The 17,173-nt window shown below is 50.5% G+C and overlaps 1 protein-coding gene across 2 annotated transcripts in view; it reads left to right on the forward strand.

Moving 5' to 3' along the window:
- The first annotated feature begins 3,162 nt into the window (after positions 1 to 3,162).
- AIFM3 (AIF family member 3) overlaps positions 3,163 to 17,173 on the forward strand; it is a 38,699-nt gene continuing 24,688 nt past the window's right edge. The window contains exons 1-3 of one of the 2 annotated variants that reach the window (XM_075167130.1): positions 3,163 to 3,315; positions 9,885 to 10,098; positions 15,280 to 15,389. In XM_075167130.1, coding sequence (XP_075023231.1) covers positions 3,285 to 3,315; positions 9,885 to 10,098; positions 15,280 to 15,389 — 355 coding nt within the window. In that variant the 5' untranslated portion in view covers positions 3,163 to 3,284. The remainder of the gene's footprint in view (positions 3,316 to 9,884; positions 10,099 to 15,279; positions 15,390 to 17,173) is intronic. The other variant, XM_075167131.1, reaches the window with a different exon arrangement.

Consider the following 17,173-nt stretch of genomic DNA (forward strand, 5'->3'; position numbering starts at 1 on the left):
AAGCACAGAGTGTTGTTTTCTTCAGGGAACTGATTATGAACTGGTTTACCGAGGCATGGACATACATGTCCATGTATAGATCTGTCACCTTATATAGATCAGTGCATTACTCTTCAAGAGCTAGCAAGGTTTTATGGATGATCCTGGGTTCAATTACATGGTGTTGTATATGAGCTTATTTCCTTTCCTAACAGAGAGGAAATTTTGGCCATGACTTCTGTAGGATCCAGCTCCGAATCGGTACCTCTGGATGCTTCTAGCGGTGACATGATCCTGTTGTGTCTCATGAGTTGGTCTGGCAGGGCAGTCTGGTGCCTTTCTGCAACGAGCTGGGTCTCAAGTGACTTTCTGAAACATCTCTATGTGCTTCCTGGGACTGAGGCTGTGGGCAGCCAGACGGCTTCTCCTCCAGTAGTGTCAGTTGAAATCCTACAAAGAATCCTTTTGCTTTTGCTTTTTGGTTAACTCCAGGAGTGGAGGAGGGATACCCAGAAATGTGCACTGTGCTCTGCTTTGGCCTGCTCTGGGAAGTTGTGGGTGGCTCAGTCAGCTGGAGCACAGCTTGTGCCTCCGAAGGGCCCAGGGGGACCATCAATGGGGAAATTAGGAGATGTGAAGTGGGCCTGAGGGGATGGCCTCAGATTGCATCTTTAGGTTCAAACAAAGCAAAGGCATCTCAGACAAATGGCTGATAATGAAGGACAGGAGCTCTGATGTCCCCCCAACATCCCTTGTAAAACCAGCCAGACCAGCTGGAAACCAGTCCCACGGCCATCAGCATCTCTGGGGGGTTTGGAGAAGATCCTCTGGATCTTTGGAGGCATCCTCTGGTGAGGCGCATTTGGGAGCCACCCTTCTGCCATCCACCCCATCACCTGCCCGGGTGGTGGGGGGTCCCTGCTGTGCTCCCCCAGTGCGCACATCCTGAGGGCTTGCTCTGATGCTGTCTGGAGCCTAGCCCTCTCCTGCCAGCACAGCATCCACTTTCTGCTGCAGAAAACCCACAGCAAACGGCTGCTCTGGGTTCGCAGGGGGTTTGGTTTGCTCGTGAATCGGCTGTCGGAATTGGCTATCACGGACCTCGGAGTAGGCTGGTTGCCTTCTGGAAGAAAGTCCAGCCTCTGTGTAGGTGACAGTATCTCTGTTTCAGCTTTCTCTTTGCTCTCCTTTGTGTGGCTCACGTTGTGTCATTGGCACATTCTCGTCACAGTGGCATCTCATTTTGGTATGAACTCACTTAGGTGCAGCTTTACTTTCTTTTCTGGCTTGATGCTGAGGATGTCCTGGATGTCCCCCCCAGCTCATCCCCATCACCTGCTCGTCCCCCATCACCTGCTCCTCTTTGGCACTCAACTCCTGCCTCCTTTTTTGCCAACCTTTGCATAGTATTTTATTATGTTTTACACTAAATTATTGTCCTGTATTACTGATGACTTGAGACTCTGTTTCTCTGATACAAAGCCATTTTCCCTTTCTTCCTGCCATTTTTGGGAAAGGGCCGTACAGCAGTTACTGCATGTGACTTCTCCGCTGTGTTTTTCCCCGGCGCTCCCAAATCTTCCTCTGCATTTGTGCACCTTCTTGGCATTTTTTTGCATTTGCTCTTGCATAAATATTGGTGTGCTGCTTTCCTTGCTCTTGCTCTTGTGAGAAGAGCTCTTGGCTCTTCCCTGCTCCATTTAATGTTCTCCCGTTGCAGATGAGCTTGTTTGGTGGCTCCACACACATCTGATCACTCTTTGTAGTCTGCAGGCAAGGTTGTGTGTTTTTTGTCCTGTTAATAGTCTGTCCCAAATTGGTACCCCTCAGCACCCATTATGAAATGGCACGTGTCCGCTTTGCAAGGCACCTGTCTCTTGTTCCTCTATAGCCTGGATTACTTATTCAACATGCTTCAGGCTTTCAAGGTGCTCCTGCAACACACCTGGGACTTGGTGGAGGTCCTGCCATGCACAGCAGAAGGGGAGTTTGAAGGTGTGTGGGAAGAAGTGTACGTTGTTTTGGAGGGATATAGCTGAAAACAGAGGGATATGTCCAGATATTTTGAGTTGGTGCTTAAATAAAGGGGAGAAATTGCAGTGCTTGGCGTCTGTCCCCTGGCACTTCTGTATTTTCTTCTCATTGGAAAGATCTCGAGGCACTTTCTAAGCTGCAGAAAAGCCTACTTTGCCTATGTTAAAATATCCTTTGGAAACAGTTTTAACTTCCTGCCCAGATCGGAAGGCTTTGTGAAAAATATATGGCAAAACCATAGTAAGTCAGTTCAAGTACAGGTATAAATGGGTAGAATTAATTTATGTTATTAATTTATGTTATTAAAAATGTTCTATTTTATTGCTAGTTGTGTTGTATGAATCTTTGCTGTCAGGGAATATAACCAAAAAGGTTTATCGTAATTCTTAGTCTGTACCAAATCTGACAGCACTATGAGTCAAAGCTAATGAGATAAACACAACTTGAAGTGGACTGTTTACCTGTCCCACTTAAACATAAAAAAACCTTGTCTTAATAGTATAAAAAATTGGGTTTTGGTGCAAAATGGCCTGATATTAAAAACCCTTTCTCAAATAAATAATTGTTCCAAAGTGAATGGGATTTCTGCAGGCATAAGCATTATTGGAAAGCGAGAACTTGCAGGACTGGACAATAAAGTAGATTTCTTTTTTCCATCACCTAATAATAAAAGAAAAAACCCGACTGAAATGTATTTATGGTTTAATCATTGTATTTGGGCTGTGACTTATGTGCTTAGAGATTTAATTCCCAAAGGCAGGGCTTTGGAAAGTTATTAAAGTCTGAACATAAATGATACGAGGGTTTTTGTAATTTTAAACTTTGAAAGGATGATTGAATTTATAAACTTCATAACTGAATTTACCGGTGACTCCCAGCACGGTAACCCCAGCGTCATGTTTTCCCCTTGTCACTTGGGTCACCGGCGGTGCATGGGGCTTGGTGCGACTTGCCCCTTGTGCTCCGTGTACCCCTTGTGCTCCATGTACCCCTTGTGCTCCATGTACCCCTTGTGCTCCTGCTGCCTGGCTCCTGCCTGCAGCTGTTGGTGCAGGCAGCAGCACTGCTCGCCGGCTTTCCTTCCCCTCCCTGCGGCACCCGCGTTCCCTGCCGGTACCGCTTCTCACGGAGCTTTTCTACCCAACGCAGGTTGTGAACGACTCCTGGAGCCCAGGACACCATGAGCAGGTGGTTTATCATGTGAGGATGTGCCTGTGCCCTTCCTGACCTGCCCGCCGTCCCCGTCCCCGCTGCCTGTCCCGGCCGGCACCATGGGAGGATGCTTCTCCAAGCCCAAACCAGGTGACTGCCGTCCGGCACTGTGCCCCCATCCCGCTGTCCTTGTGGGGAGAAGTAGGTCAGCGGCGGTGGACGCTGGCCGGGGGAATGTTAATTCTCGGCTCCTGCAGGGAGGATTACCGGCCCATTAATCCCCCCAAATTCCTCGGCACTCTGGCTCCCAGGGGCTGCAGCGGTGCCGGGGGGTGGCGGGCGGGCAGGAAGAGAGCTCAGCCCACACCCTGCAACCCCAACCAAACGCCCGCTGCAGCTCTTCCCCATCCCATCTCCTCATGCTCCCACCACCCTCCCTGCTTCTGCCTTCCCGCAGTGTCTGGGGGCAGAACTGCCCACCTCGTGCCCCCATGGGTTTGTGTGTCCCCGTATGGACATGTGTGGCTCCAGCACCTTCCTTACTGCTGCGGCTTTGCCACTCACTGGCCAGCCCCTAATTTTGTCCCTGCTGGAAGGGAATGACCAGGGAAGGAGCAGGACCACGTACTGCTTGATTTCTTGGTGCTTTCTCAGTCCCACCACTCAGGCCAGGTCCTGGGGCTGCTCTGCTCTCTGGATTTTATTTTCTTGGCGAAGCTTTTCCATGCATGCTGCCTGCAGTGGGGAAAGCAGCTGTAGGCAGCTGGACATCAAGGATGTTCCCCTTGCCCTGCACGCTCCCGCCGTGGCTGGGCTGGATGTGCTCCCTGCTTTTTGCGGTTTGGGGAAGGTGGTGTACGTAGGAGAGGAAGGGGCTGTGGTGCAGGCTGCATAGGCAAACTGGCTGGTCGAGGGAGGTCTGGTATGGAAGTGTCAATGTTAAGGCTTGTCCTGAGCCCCTGCTGGCAGTGTGGGCATGAGCAGGCACCGTGTGATCGCCCGTGCTCATCATACCTGGCAGCACCCGCATCGCCCCAGCGCTGGTCCCCAGGGACCGATGCTGGTACATGGGGGGCTGGTGCAGTCAGCGTTGCTGAAGCTGCCTTCAAGGATAGCTCCCATCCTGCAGCTTGTTTTGGCCACCTAAGAGGGAGCTGAAGGGCAACCCTGGCCTTGTTACCTGCTTGTGCCCGAGGGCAAGGGGAATTAGATAGTTGCACTGATCTATGAGATCAGTCAGCATCCACACGTAGCCTTTGTGGGTGGAAAAATGTCTTTTGAGGACCTTTTATTGGCAATTAGTCTTCATTGCCTGAGGCAATGGGGATTTCAGGTTGAAGGACTCGAAAGGTCAGAGGGCGATACAAGTCCTGTCTGCGACCCACCGAGCATCCACTGAGTGAGGTCCTCTGCCTTTGCTTTGCAAGGCACAAGGAGAAAATAAAGGTGGTTTTCTGCCCTTGACCTGTACTGTGATTATTTTACGGGTCATTGCAGTGCCAAGGTAATATGGCATTGGACACTGTGAACTGTAAGTTTTCTTTTGTGAAAACCCACGCTGTTTATGTGCTTTCTTGAAATGTTTAAGGAGTGAAAACGCATCCAGGAATAAAAGCCTTTGTTGACTAAACTTGTAACAAACTCTGCTGGCGGTTCCACTTTATTTTGTATACCATCAGCAAAATTGTGTTTAATCTTGGACTGGTGCAGGAATAAAAGTGCTCTGCAGGCGTATTTCCTGAACTGCAGATTTTCGTGTAGAGCTGTATTTGCATAGCAGGGCCAAATGACTGAAAATGCCATCCTGTAATGTAACACTCTCTCTGCAGCTCTGGTTTTGATTAGCAGTCTTCAAAGGCTTTTGACAAGCCTTTCCCCAGCCCCTGGTTAGCACACCACTGACTGCGGTGCTTCATCTTGATGGTTATAAAACCTGCAAATGCAGTTTAAACTATTATAACATAAACCATTATTACAGATGCATTTGCAGATACCGATTGTTCTGATATTTGTCATTCCTGTTTCTTGTGGGAACTGTGCACCATCCGAGCTAAGTAGTGGACTTTCCTGTTTCTAAAAATCCACCTATCCCCTGTACAAATGAGAAGCAAATAATGCAGGGACAGAACAGAGCTGTTTTCTCTATCAGTGCTGTTTCGACATGAAGGGAATATTTCAGATGCAGCCTGAAGTCAACAGAATTTATTTAGACACTTTTGAAAGATGTATATGAGGTCCTTATCTGCTCCATTTTCTTATATCTGAAAGAGACCCTCAGTCCCCTTGAGCACCCTCAGCATTTCTCGAGATAACCTTGACATTGCACACACATTGCTGTGCGCCAAGAAGACCTCTTCATGAACAGATCACCGGTACAAGAGCTTTGGGGAGGGAGTGGAGTCCTGCAACGGTAAATAACTACGCCGGCTGTACCGGAGGCCAGCCCTGCAGTCTGGCTGCTGCTGCAGCACACGACCCCATCCTGATATTTAAGTGTTTAATTAAGAGCCTATGTTCAAGCAGCGAAATAATCTTCTGTTATCTCTAGTGCTGCAGTCCCGTGACGCCGGATCCTCTTCTGAAGGCCCAGTTCTCAATCTCTGCATAATTTTTTTTCTCCGTTTTTTCTCCGGGTGCGTGATGCATACGTGATGAGCTGCCAGCTGGCAGTCTGCGTGGGATCCCAGCACCCGCTCCAGGAGAGCCAGCCAGGTCAGGATGACGGCTAAAGGGAACCATCGTGCGCCAGCGACTGCTCAGTGTGAGCTGCAGCAGCACCATCTCTGCACCAGGCGTGGGAGAGCAGCTTGCAAAACTTACAAAGTTGTGATTATTTTTCTTTGCACTCTGCTGGGCTCAGCGCTGGATGGTGGGGCAAGGGCAGCAGCTCCGGCACAGCACAGCGTGTCTGTGGGTGAGCTTCGCCCTCGCACAGAGGATGCATTTGGCTCTGAGCAGGGAACATGTCCCCTTCGCAGGGGTGCTGCACGCTGGAGTGCTGTGGGCTGTGTGTCCTTCTGAGCTTGGCTCTGAGGGTGCCCCCAGGCTTGGATGGCAAGTCCTACCTCCGGTTTTTGGGAGCATGGCATTTGCTGAACAGGGCACCTGGAGAGGGAGGGTAGAGCCAGGCACATTTGACATGATGGTTTTGTCGTTAGCTCTGTCATTTTTAATAGAAATGGTTTGGAGTCTCTTTGAGACCACTTAAAGTAGTTGTCATCAAGGTTTGCGGTTAAGAGGCAGTGCGGGCAAGCCCGGGGGATGCCTGGAGAGCTCAGCTCCAGCAGGGCAGAGCGAGACCCCAAGCATGTCCTGCGGCGGTGGATTTACTCTGTGCTGGGGCTGCAGGGAAATAAACCCTACTGGGGTAAACTGGGCTTGCTGGCTGTGCCCACCATACCCTGCTGGTCCCTCTGTCATCACTACCCTTGATGCTTTTCTGGTTTCCACTGCTGTCGCAGCTGTCGGCACCATACAGCCAGTACAATGCTGTTCCCTGCCCTCAGGGCTCATTTGCCCTGTGCCTGCAGCCCCTAAGCAGCAAAGCCTGAGGCATCACAGGGTTTTGTGGTGGGGAAAGCAGACAAACTGCTCTCCCCTCTGCTGGCCCAGCTCCTCCATCCCCTATGACCAGGCATCTTCATCGTACCCAAACTCCCCCAGATTCAAACCAACTCTTGGCTCATGCCAATTTTTTCTTCCCCTGCACTGCCGTATTAAGTTAGTAGTTTCTACTGTTTTAAGTATGATATTTTAAATGGCCTGATACCCATAGTTTAAATTTAGCCTCTAGAAGAGCACTGAGCCATACTGGGAACCTAATCTTGTGGTAAAGAAGTCTTGGGTCATTTAATTGCCCTAATTTTTAAAAATAATGACCATGGCCCTGCACTGCAGCCCAGCCACCCTCCTCCTGCCTGCACCCTACCCAGGGTCGATACCAACATTTCCAGCCTCATGTCTCAGGTAGCTGCCTAAAAGCAGGCAGAGGCTTTGACTTGTCCCACAATAGTTATGGAGAAGGAATAAATTTATGGGAGATGTAATGGAGTATTAATGACTGACTGCCAGGTGTTAACGGCATGAGGCAAAGCACAAGAGCATTGTGGCCACAGCGTGAAAAAACATCTGAGCCAACCACGATAAATGGGGTTGGGACATAGTTCTTGGGTGTGTGTGTGGGGGTCCCGGCAGTGCTCTGACCTAAAGGCTGAAAACCTGTGGGGAAAAAATAAAAACAGGGTCAAAATTTATAGGCTTGACAATCCATATTTTAAGCAATTCTATGATTTTGGGGAGCTGACTAAGAGCTGGCAGTGCTGAGGTGTATGTGGATGTGTGGGGCTAATGCTCAACTGTTTCATCTGCTTTTTTGTGTATTCTTATAAAATACTTCCAGCCCTGGCCTCCTGGTCCTTCATATATATGTGTATGTGTATATATATAGTTAAAAAATACATATATATTAAAAACATACATGAACACACAAAACCACATATATATGTATATAAGTGATGCTGGTAGCACAGGGCAAGCACGCATATCTCTGTCTCTATCTATATCTCTAGATGCATACATATACATGCTCGGACAGCAGCAGTTGCTCTGCCCTGGAAGCTACAGCTGTCACCCTTGTTCCCACCAGCCGTGGCCGGGGCAGTGCTGCTGTGTGACAGTGGTGGCCTTGGCCGGTCCCCGAGGAGTCGGCCACTGCACAGACTTGTAGGCACGTGCCTAAAACTTTCCAAACAGTTTGCTTTAAGGTCAGGAACCTCTTCTGGCAGTTACAGAAAATGACTGTCAAAGGGATGGAGCACACTGGACCCAGCCACACTGTGCCAATCCGATTTCAGAATTAAACTTGGGTTTATAAATATTTCATTTAAATGTCATTTTCCCTGATGGCAATTGAAGCAGTTTGCTGGATCAGCTCAGTTGCTGCTGAGCCCCAGATTCCTGGAGGGATCATCCTGCGGGAATGCAGGTCTCTGGCCAGAGGGACACCCCACACGGGGCCAGGGAGGATGAGGAGGAGGACGAGAAGGAGGGATAAAGGGTCAGGGAGAGGTGAGTGGGAGTTGTCCCCCACAGAGGCAAGTGGTAGAAGTGTGGGACCCGAAACAGGAGAGGGTAAGACTTTATACCTCTTTTTCTTTTCCTCTGGACGTTTGTCCAGCAGTGTTGGTGAATGCCGAGAGGGGACAGCTGGGAACGCTGTCACGTACCGGTGCCAGAGACCTGCTGCTTTTTGCACATGTTTTTCTGACCGAGAAAGAAGTGAAGAGCGCAGAGATAAATTTCCATCTTCATCCCCACAGGTTCATATGCCCGTGGATCAGCGAGCAATCCGGGTGCTCGCCTGACCCAAATGTAGTTTGGAAAACAAAGCTCTGGGGCATTGGGCCAAGTGAGAGATGGGGGTTGTTCCTTGCAGGGTGAACTCACCAGCATTAACGTCACCATTAGGGCTCGGAGCCACTGGCTTCGCCGGTGCCAGCCCGGTCCCATCCTGTGCCGCGGTCGGCAGCAACATGCTGCCCGGCTCCGGGGTCTGGCCGCAAGGATGCGCAGCCACATTCGCTCCAGACAAACATCTGATCGGCTGTGTAATTGTAGGAAATGATCGTCCTGTTTCTTTGACCGAAAGTATTTCACAGGCACTGGCATAAATGGATGTTCGTTATGTTTCCTAATTCTGCTCTGGAAAATCCGTGTCTGCTTTTCCAAACAACGTAGGAAAACAGTGCTTATGGAAAGCAGCCTCTTTGCTGGGTACCTGCAGGGAGCTGGGATGCTTCTATAGAGCTCCAGGAACAAATTTGCTCATAGCAACATTTTTTTTTTAATGCATGGTGCTGAGCCTATTAGTTTGCAGTAACTCCTGCAGCTGGCAGCTGCAATAACGCAACAGAAGTTCACATTTTCTTGGTTCAGCGTGGATACACAGAAAATTGCTTTACTGGTTCTGTCTGTCAGAGCCCCCGGTGAATCCTGCCCCTGGTGAGTGCGAGGATTTGGCACTTTGGCGAAAAGCTGCCCCATCCCCTGTCCTGCTGAGCTGGCACAAGCAGCTTCTGCATGTCCCCGGGTACCCTGGTCCCCTGGTCGCCAGGCCAGGGATGCTTTTATTGTCAAACCTGTTCAATGGTGTACACCTAAGTAAAACAGACAATTCTTGCTTTTCTCACTTAGCGCTGAAAATTCACTGTATGCTGAAAACCTCATGCAGAAATAATTTTGGATATTTCTAGTTCCTTATTAATTGCTCTCCATCTAATGAAGCAGCTTTATACACCATGCAGTGTTGACTTTCTCTTTCAGTTAATGTTATCTACAAACAATTAAAGGGTTTTTTGAAGTCTGTCTGAGCCCTAGAGGCCTCGGCATGCGTCACATTTAGCTGCCTGAAGCTGTTTTCCACTAAATAGGACAGGAACTGTGACTGAGGGGTTGTTTTGCACTGATGACTAATGTCTGCTTGCAAGAATATGTACTTTATGCATGCAAAGGTGCCCGATGGAGAAAGAACAGTGGAATAATGGGCTCGGGTAATCAAGCCGAGTTTGATATTAAATGTTTTATCTTCGCAAGCAAGCCAAGAAAAAATGTCTGTTCTAATCTCTGTCAGCCCCTTTCGAAGTCCAGGAAAGGAGGAAGAGGCAGAATAGCAGCAAAACCTCCAGCTTCATTTTAATGAAGATTTCTGTTTGTTCCTGCAGTTGAAGTGAAAATTGAAGTTGTGATACCCGAGAAGGAGAGAAGCAAGGAGGAGATGTCGCCTAACGGGAAAGCCAGCCCCCTCATCTACAAAGTCAATGGGACTGCCCGACATTATCATCTCGAGGAACATCCCATTGCCAGCAATCCCTACCACAACCCAAAGGATGTGGTGGAAGCATCTGTGTGCCATGTGAAGGACCTGGAGAATGGACAGTAAGTGCCTAAAATTTTTGCAGGTAAAACTTGAGAGATCTTATATCCCAAACCAAACCCCCTATCTTGATCTTTAGAGTTTCTGGAGATGATAATTTAACTTAGTAAAATACCTTTTTTTTTCATCTTAAAAAATGACATCACGGACAGGTGACAACTGTTTTTTACCAGAAGGTCTGCTGTTCCCTGCACGGTCCGCCCTGCGACTTCTCTTAGAAAGATGTGATGTTCTGTAGCAGAATTTCCCAACAGGCTCTGCTCAGCTTGCATTAGACAACCCTGACAATTTTTCATAAATGTGTACAGCCTTAGTAGTTTTACAAAGCAGCACGAGTAGCGCATGGGTGGAGCTGACGGGGCAGATCATGTGCTCCGTCATTTCTGAAGTGCCTTGCTCATCTCTTCCAATTTTCTCTTTCACCAAGGATGCAGTTTTCCAAATATTTTGCTAATGGCAACACACTTCAGCTGTGTATCGTTTCACTACCCTGATGTAAGAGTTTTCTGAAGTCTAAAAAGTGCCTGTCCCAATCACTGTGCTTTACAGGCTGGTGTTTCTTTTCTGGGTAGATGTGCCTTTTTTGCGGCATGTTCCATTCGTCTGATGGCCAACATCTCAGCAGGCTCTGTCCTTGTGTGAAAGAAAACATAGTTCGAAATAGCTTTTATTCCAGTGAGGGAGTGATGTCAGGTGTGTGGGACACAGCAGGAGTCTGGCATCTATTTGCTTTAAATTGAACTATTGCTTGTGATAATATTCTAGAATAATCCATGTACTACAAGCTACTTTGTGCTAAACTTAAGGGGCTTCATGGGCTGTAAATTCTTCTCATTAGATAAGTTCATCCAGGAATAAACTGTTTTTTTCATTGTGATGGGAATTTACCATTAGACCGTTCTACAAAGAGATGCACCGGACTCTGTTGGATTAAATCTTCATGTGATGAGGTGTGGCTGACTCTGCAAGCTCTGCTGCAGCTCAGAGAAGTGCTGGAGGGTCATCAGGACCTGGAGGCAAATGGCCTCCTCCAGTGAGAGGTGGGGGTGAGGGGTCAGTAGAGATGCACTGGACTGGAAGGCAAGTACAGTGGCTGCAGGGCTGCTTCTGGGAGGTGATGGGCAACCCACTGCCTGCTGCACAGGTAAGCAGCGACAGCGAGGCTGGGGAAGAGGGGACCTGGGGCAGCGCACAGGCAGTGACCGGGATTGCCTTGAAGCTGGAGTGAAGCAAAAAGGGGAGGCTCTCCTGGGAAATACTGCTTGCACAGAGAGGGTCCTGTTCCAATGTCAAGACGTAGTCTAATGACTGAACACCAAGTGTTCACAGAGGCAGCTTCTGCTGACTTCAAGTTTGGGGTGTTACTAAAAGAGCGTGCCCTGCTTTAGTGCCCCAGTGCAAGAAGGATGTTGGAAAATTAGGGCTGCAATAGATACATTGACTGGAAAGCATGCAGTATAGATTAAAAGATTTGAAGACCTCTGCCTGCAGTGGGGAAGGTGAGGAGGGAGCTGGCTGCAGTTCATGAGAACATACCTGGCTGCAGGCAGCTGTAGCAGGGAGCTCCTCAGCTAAAGCCAGGGCTGGAAACTGGCATCGGTCTGGAAACGGGGCTCACACTTCAACTGTGTGTACGTTCAGCTACTGAAACACGCTACAAAGTACAGCAGTGGACTTGCCATCACTGGACATTTTAAGTTGAGAATAGCTTTCTTCCTAGCAGGCTGAGTCTAGCTCAAAAGAGAGATGCTGCGAGAAGGTCCCACGGCTCATGTAAGCGACAGGCCAGATCAAAGGAGTCCCTTCTCGCTCTGATACCCAGAGAGATTTTCTGGGATGCTTCTCTCAAGGAGTGTGCTGGGCAGGGGTGTGCATGGGCACAGCAGCAATGCAGGGCACTGGCACAAGGGTTCGGGCACCTCTGCGTTGTGTTAGTGGAGTCTGCAAGCACAAGGTACTCTTTCTGCCCACCCTTTCTATCCTTCTGGTACCAAGATGGTCTCAGCAGAACCAGTAAAAGATACTGGAGGATAAATTCTGGCGCTGCTGTACCCAGCCAGCCTCCCAGCAGGCTAACTGGGGGAGGTCAATGAGCTGCAGACAGAAAAGCAGACAGGAGCACTGCAGCCCTGAGTGCTCCCTCAGCTCTTGAGCAAAGGTCCTTTGCAGGCCAGAGCTGAGTTTTAGCTGGTGCTTCCCAAACGGGGAGTGGAGTGGGGCAACAGGGCAAATTCCCAACTGAGTAAATAGCTCAGTAGGCATCAGTGCAAGTGTAAATCATCCTCTTGCTCGCTCTGGAGTGAGTGTGGGATTGGGAGCCTTGCAGATAGCTGTGTGCTGCCTTGAAGACACCAGGTCTTGTTTTTGACTCTCTCAGATCACACCATTCCTTGGGTAAGTTGTAAACTCTTTCACTTATCTTATCTTATCTTCCCATAGAGTTATGGTTGTCATTTAACCGCAGGTTTTATCTGAAGTACTGCACAGCTGAGGAATGCAGTAGGACTTGTACTGCTCTATTCCCATTGTGCTGACGGAAGGACCTCCAAGTGCCAAGTGTCCTACACAGGGAGGGAGCAGAGCTGCATTGCTCGGGAGTGGGCCTGCCACTTTACTGAGACAAAAGGACTCCCAAGGGCAGGCATGATGAGTTCTGCTGCTGTTTTCACCCGAGGTGGCAAGGAAATTGAGCACTTGCCGTTACTCTAGTGGTACAGTTGATGCAGGTGGAGCAGGCACCTTCACGAAGACTTGTCCAAGGTGGGTTTGAAGGTATTACAGGGGTGCTGGTGGACTGAGCCCTGGTCTCATCTCCATGCTCTGAAGCAGAGAGTGGGACAAGTGTCTCTGTAGCCTGGGTGCAAGTGATGGGATAGAGTTGGGATATTACCCAAAGACGAATGAGCATGCAAAGTGAGTCCCATCCTTCTGAGACCCTGGACCTATCGTGCATGAACAGCATTCAAGGATCACGCATGGCCAGTAGCTTTCTTGAGCACATGGGGTTTGCTGTGTGTGTGCACAGTGGTGTATTCGGTACACCAAATGCAACGTGCCAGGCTTGCTGTAGAGATGGTCCACTTTGTGCAATGGGAACAACCAGGATTTCCAGATAAACATCAAGTTGTGTGGGGACAGGCTTTCTGGCTGGAAGAGAGGAAGTTTCCAGGGAACAGCAGCTCTGCACTCCGCATCCAGCTCCCTGCAAAATGAGGGCTCATTCCTCGTCTCTCCGCTTTCCTCCATGGTTAGCTGGAAGGCTCTGCTGTAAGGAAGCAGCTGCTGATAATTGCATTGGGAAGAGGTTCAGTGCCTCACACAGGGCCGTGGATTGCACAGGGTGTATCAGGGCTGTTGGTTGGAAAGGGAGCACCTGAGTGGTGAGAAGAGAAAAGGAGGTGAGGACAGGACATGTTGGGATGAAGATCTGGTGGAGACATAGTGAGAGAGCAGAGAATAAACATCTGCTCAGTGCAGAGCAACATCAGTCTCAGTCAATGATGCTTGGGCAGCCTGCACTGCTCCCATGGCTGGAAAGCCGCAGAAATCCCCTTGACAAAGATCTGGGCAGGTGGAGGAGTGGGGGTCTCAGTGCTGGAGACTTCTGCATCCCAATCTCCAGGCTCTGCAGAGAGGAGAATGGGCAGCCTCCTGGAAATGATGAATGGTTGAAAGACTCATATTTCAGTGGATAGTGCAACTGCCCAGTGTAATGCAACTGCCTAAATGCAGCCCAATTCTGTATATGGTCTGCAGAGCTTGGAAACTCTTGCAATTAAAAGCACATGTTGCAGCTGCATTACAAAACCTGGCCAGCCTGCAGCAAGCAGAGCAACGGGGCACAGCTGGCTGGGTCCGCTGGGCACTGGGGAGGAGGCATGCCATCCCCGGGGAGACCTGGGCAGCCGGCTGCTATGGGCAAATGCACCCGCTATTCAGGGACACTGCACCCGCACTGTGGCCGGTGCAGAGGTGTGTATTGCTCAGCACAGCCCTGCTGAGACGGAGGGCTGCAGATCAGCTCTCAGTCAAGCCAGGGGGGTTAGAAAGGATTTTCTAAAATGCTGCTTTCCAGCACTAGCGGCATCTTTAATCACTCATTCAGCAGATGGGCATGCTTAGTAGCTCTTTCTGTCTTTGCAGACAAGGTGCATGATTGGCAAAGAGATGCTTTTGACCAGGACAGGGGTGACTGGAGCCTCAGCCTGCCTTGGCTGGTCAAGGACCAGGTGACTGCAGCTCGGGAGGTGTGACCCAGAGAGCTTAAAAATTGCAAAGCTTTGTGTGTAAAGAATTCCTGCTGTGCTAATCACACTTTTGTCCAGGGTCCACACAAGCAACTGTGGTATTTCAAAGAGCACCTGAATCTCTCCGGGGGAATGGCTGCAGGGTTAAATTGGCTCCTATGCAAATGCAGGCTGAGTGCCAGCAGCACCAGGGAGGCAAAGCCGCTCCGTGATGCAGAGCTGGGGCCAGCAGCCCAGCCCAGGTCACTGTGTGAGCTTTACTCTGAAAAAACAGCTGAGGGAAACAGCAAGGAGGTCACACGTAGGTGTCTGCTGTCCTGAGGGTTTTATCAGGAAAAGGTGACCCACGCTGTTGACCCTGGGATGTGACCAGGACCAGAGCATGACCCCCTGAGGTGCAGGGAGGGAGACCCCAAGGCTGGAGTACGCAAAGGGTCAGAATCGCCTCTCCAGGTTTTCAAGTCTCAGAAATGTTGTGTTTGCTTTGAGTGAGTGAACACAAGCCTGGCAGGGACCTGCTGAGCAGCTGGGGCCAGGAGGGGAGGTGATGTCACAGTAAAACCAGTTTGGTTTCTTGCTCCCACTGCGTGCTGAAAAGCTTTATTCTGACTCCCTGGACTTGGGTGGAGACCACCAGCTGCTTCCCGAGCAGCTGGGGAGGTACTTTGGGCCATGTCTTGGCACAGTGATGGATGAAGAAGCTGCCACTCAATGGCCCAGCTTGGATGTGCCCCAGGCTGGGAGCAGTAGAGCCACTGCCAAAGCCGGCTCGGTGGCAAGAGTGACCCACACTTCTAAGTTACCTGGAGCCAGTGGTGAGCAAGGTGAGCAAGGCGGGGAGGCTGGCGGGACCAGGGCTGGGATGCAGGGCGAGGGGGTGGCATCTGCTGCCAGGTGGATGCTCTGCCATGTGTTTTCCGTGCTCCTCCTCCCCAGGATGCGGGAAGTGGACCTGGGCTGCGGGAAGGCTCTGCTTATCAAGGAGAGTGGCGAGTTCCACGCCGTGGGACACAAGTGTCCCCACTATGGGGCTCCACTGGTCAAAGGTAAGTCTGCATCACATCCTAGGAGACTAACCAAGGGCATCAAAGTGTTGGCAAAAGACAGCCCAGTGTTCATCCGGCTGCGCTGCTGGGCATAGGTCACATGCCGTGCCGCACGCTCAGCATCATCTTGGCCTGTTCTTGCTGGAGGAAGGCATGGGCAGAAAGCTGGGGGTGCACAAACCTCCTGGGAGCACTTTGCCGCAGGTCTGGTTTGCTGGTGACTCCAGCTTGCCACCGCTGGTCACAGGGCTGGCACTTCTTCGGGTGACTTTGAAGAACAAAACGGCATGGGCACCATTAAATTTGGCTTCTGCTTCATTCTTCAGCTGGAGCTGAACCTCTCTTGGATGGTATGAAACAGCTGCAGCTCACTGTCCCCACACAAAGCCTGGTTTTATGGGGCTTTTCATATTGTTCTGTTTATCGGTTCCCAGACACTGAGGAGTTAAAAAATTGTCTTAAAGGGAAAAAAAAACCACCTTATGATTTTTCAGGCCACTCAGTCTTTAAAAAACCCACAAAACCACAGCTCCCTGTAAATCAAAATCCTGTTTGTGGGAGAAGGAGGAAGCTCTTTGGACTGATGGGATCCTTTCAGTAGCAAAAAGAAATGTTGCTGATGTTATTGATTGAAGTGGGATGAGGTACAGTGGTTTCCCATCTTGGCACTTAAAAATACGCATCCTGGCATTTTCTCAGCATGGGCTTCAGGCAGGTCTCCACCCAGAGTCTGAGTAATGGTAGCAGGCAGTGCTGGCCCGGCTGCATACTGGAGAAGTGCATCACCCAAACTGGGGGCAGGGGACACTTTGCTGGAGGTAGGATCCTGGGGAAGACAGCAGAGCATCCTGCTGAGTGCCCTCCGGGCATTGCTGGCCCAGCAGCAGTGCTGGGTGCAGGCAGCCATGCTCTCAGCCCCTCACCTGGGCCTAGCAGCCTACTGAGCAGGGCAGAAGAGCCCCGTGCTGCTCTGGTGGCCAACGGAGGTGAAAGCCTGCCTGCCTTTTAGAGACCTGTGGATGCATCTCTGAGACTGGCCGCTTGCACGTGGATCTTTTTGGGGAATACTGGATTTGCTGCAGAAGTAAGTGCAGGGGCTGCCCCTGCATCCCCACGTGTGGTGGGTGACGAGATGTGGCACTGCTGTGCCTTGGCAAGCAGAGGCACAAGCTCAGGACCAGTCCGGCATGGCCAAATTGTAGCCATTCGCTCTGCCCTGGCGTTGTGAGCCAGCTCTTTCAGGCAGGGAAAGCCAAAGTCCAAGGTAGCAGTCTCTGAGCAGACACTCGCGAGGAGTGAACTCATGGCTTTGGGCATGCCCCCTGCTTTCCTGGCGGTGTGCAGACTCCTTGCTGTGTCAGGATCTGTTCTGAAACACCCTTCCTCTAAATAAGTGTCACTCTGCTTGAGGCGCTGCTTGCTCCGGGTGCTACTGGGGCTTGTGGAGGTGACTACGAGACCCCGGAGACTGCAGCCCCAGGCCCTGCCAGAGAGCAAGATTATATTCCAGGCAGAGCGGACAGCTTTGGAGCTGTGCTCAGAGGCGCTGGAAGGGCATTGTCAGCGAGGGCATTTTAGATGGGGTCCTTCATACAGGATCCCGGTTGGTAACTGTGTTCACCCTCTGTCCCAAATGGCTGGACCAGTCCCACATGCAAGTTAAGAGAACTCTACATCAAGTAGCCAAGATGCTGTTGACCCTCCAGGTCCACAACAGCTGCCATGTGTCCTGTAGGAGAGGTGACACCTCTGGGTAAAGGAGGAGTGTCACAGGGACGTGCTCG

This window comes from Calonectris borealis, chromosome 18 (genome assembly GCF_964195595.1).
Source record: "Calonectris borealis chromosome 18, bCalBor7.hap1.2, whole genome shotgun sequence".
In the NCBI taxonomy this organism is placed as follows: Eukaryota; Metazoa; Chordata; class Aves; order Procellariiformes; family Procellariidae; genus Calonectris; species Calonectris borealis.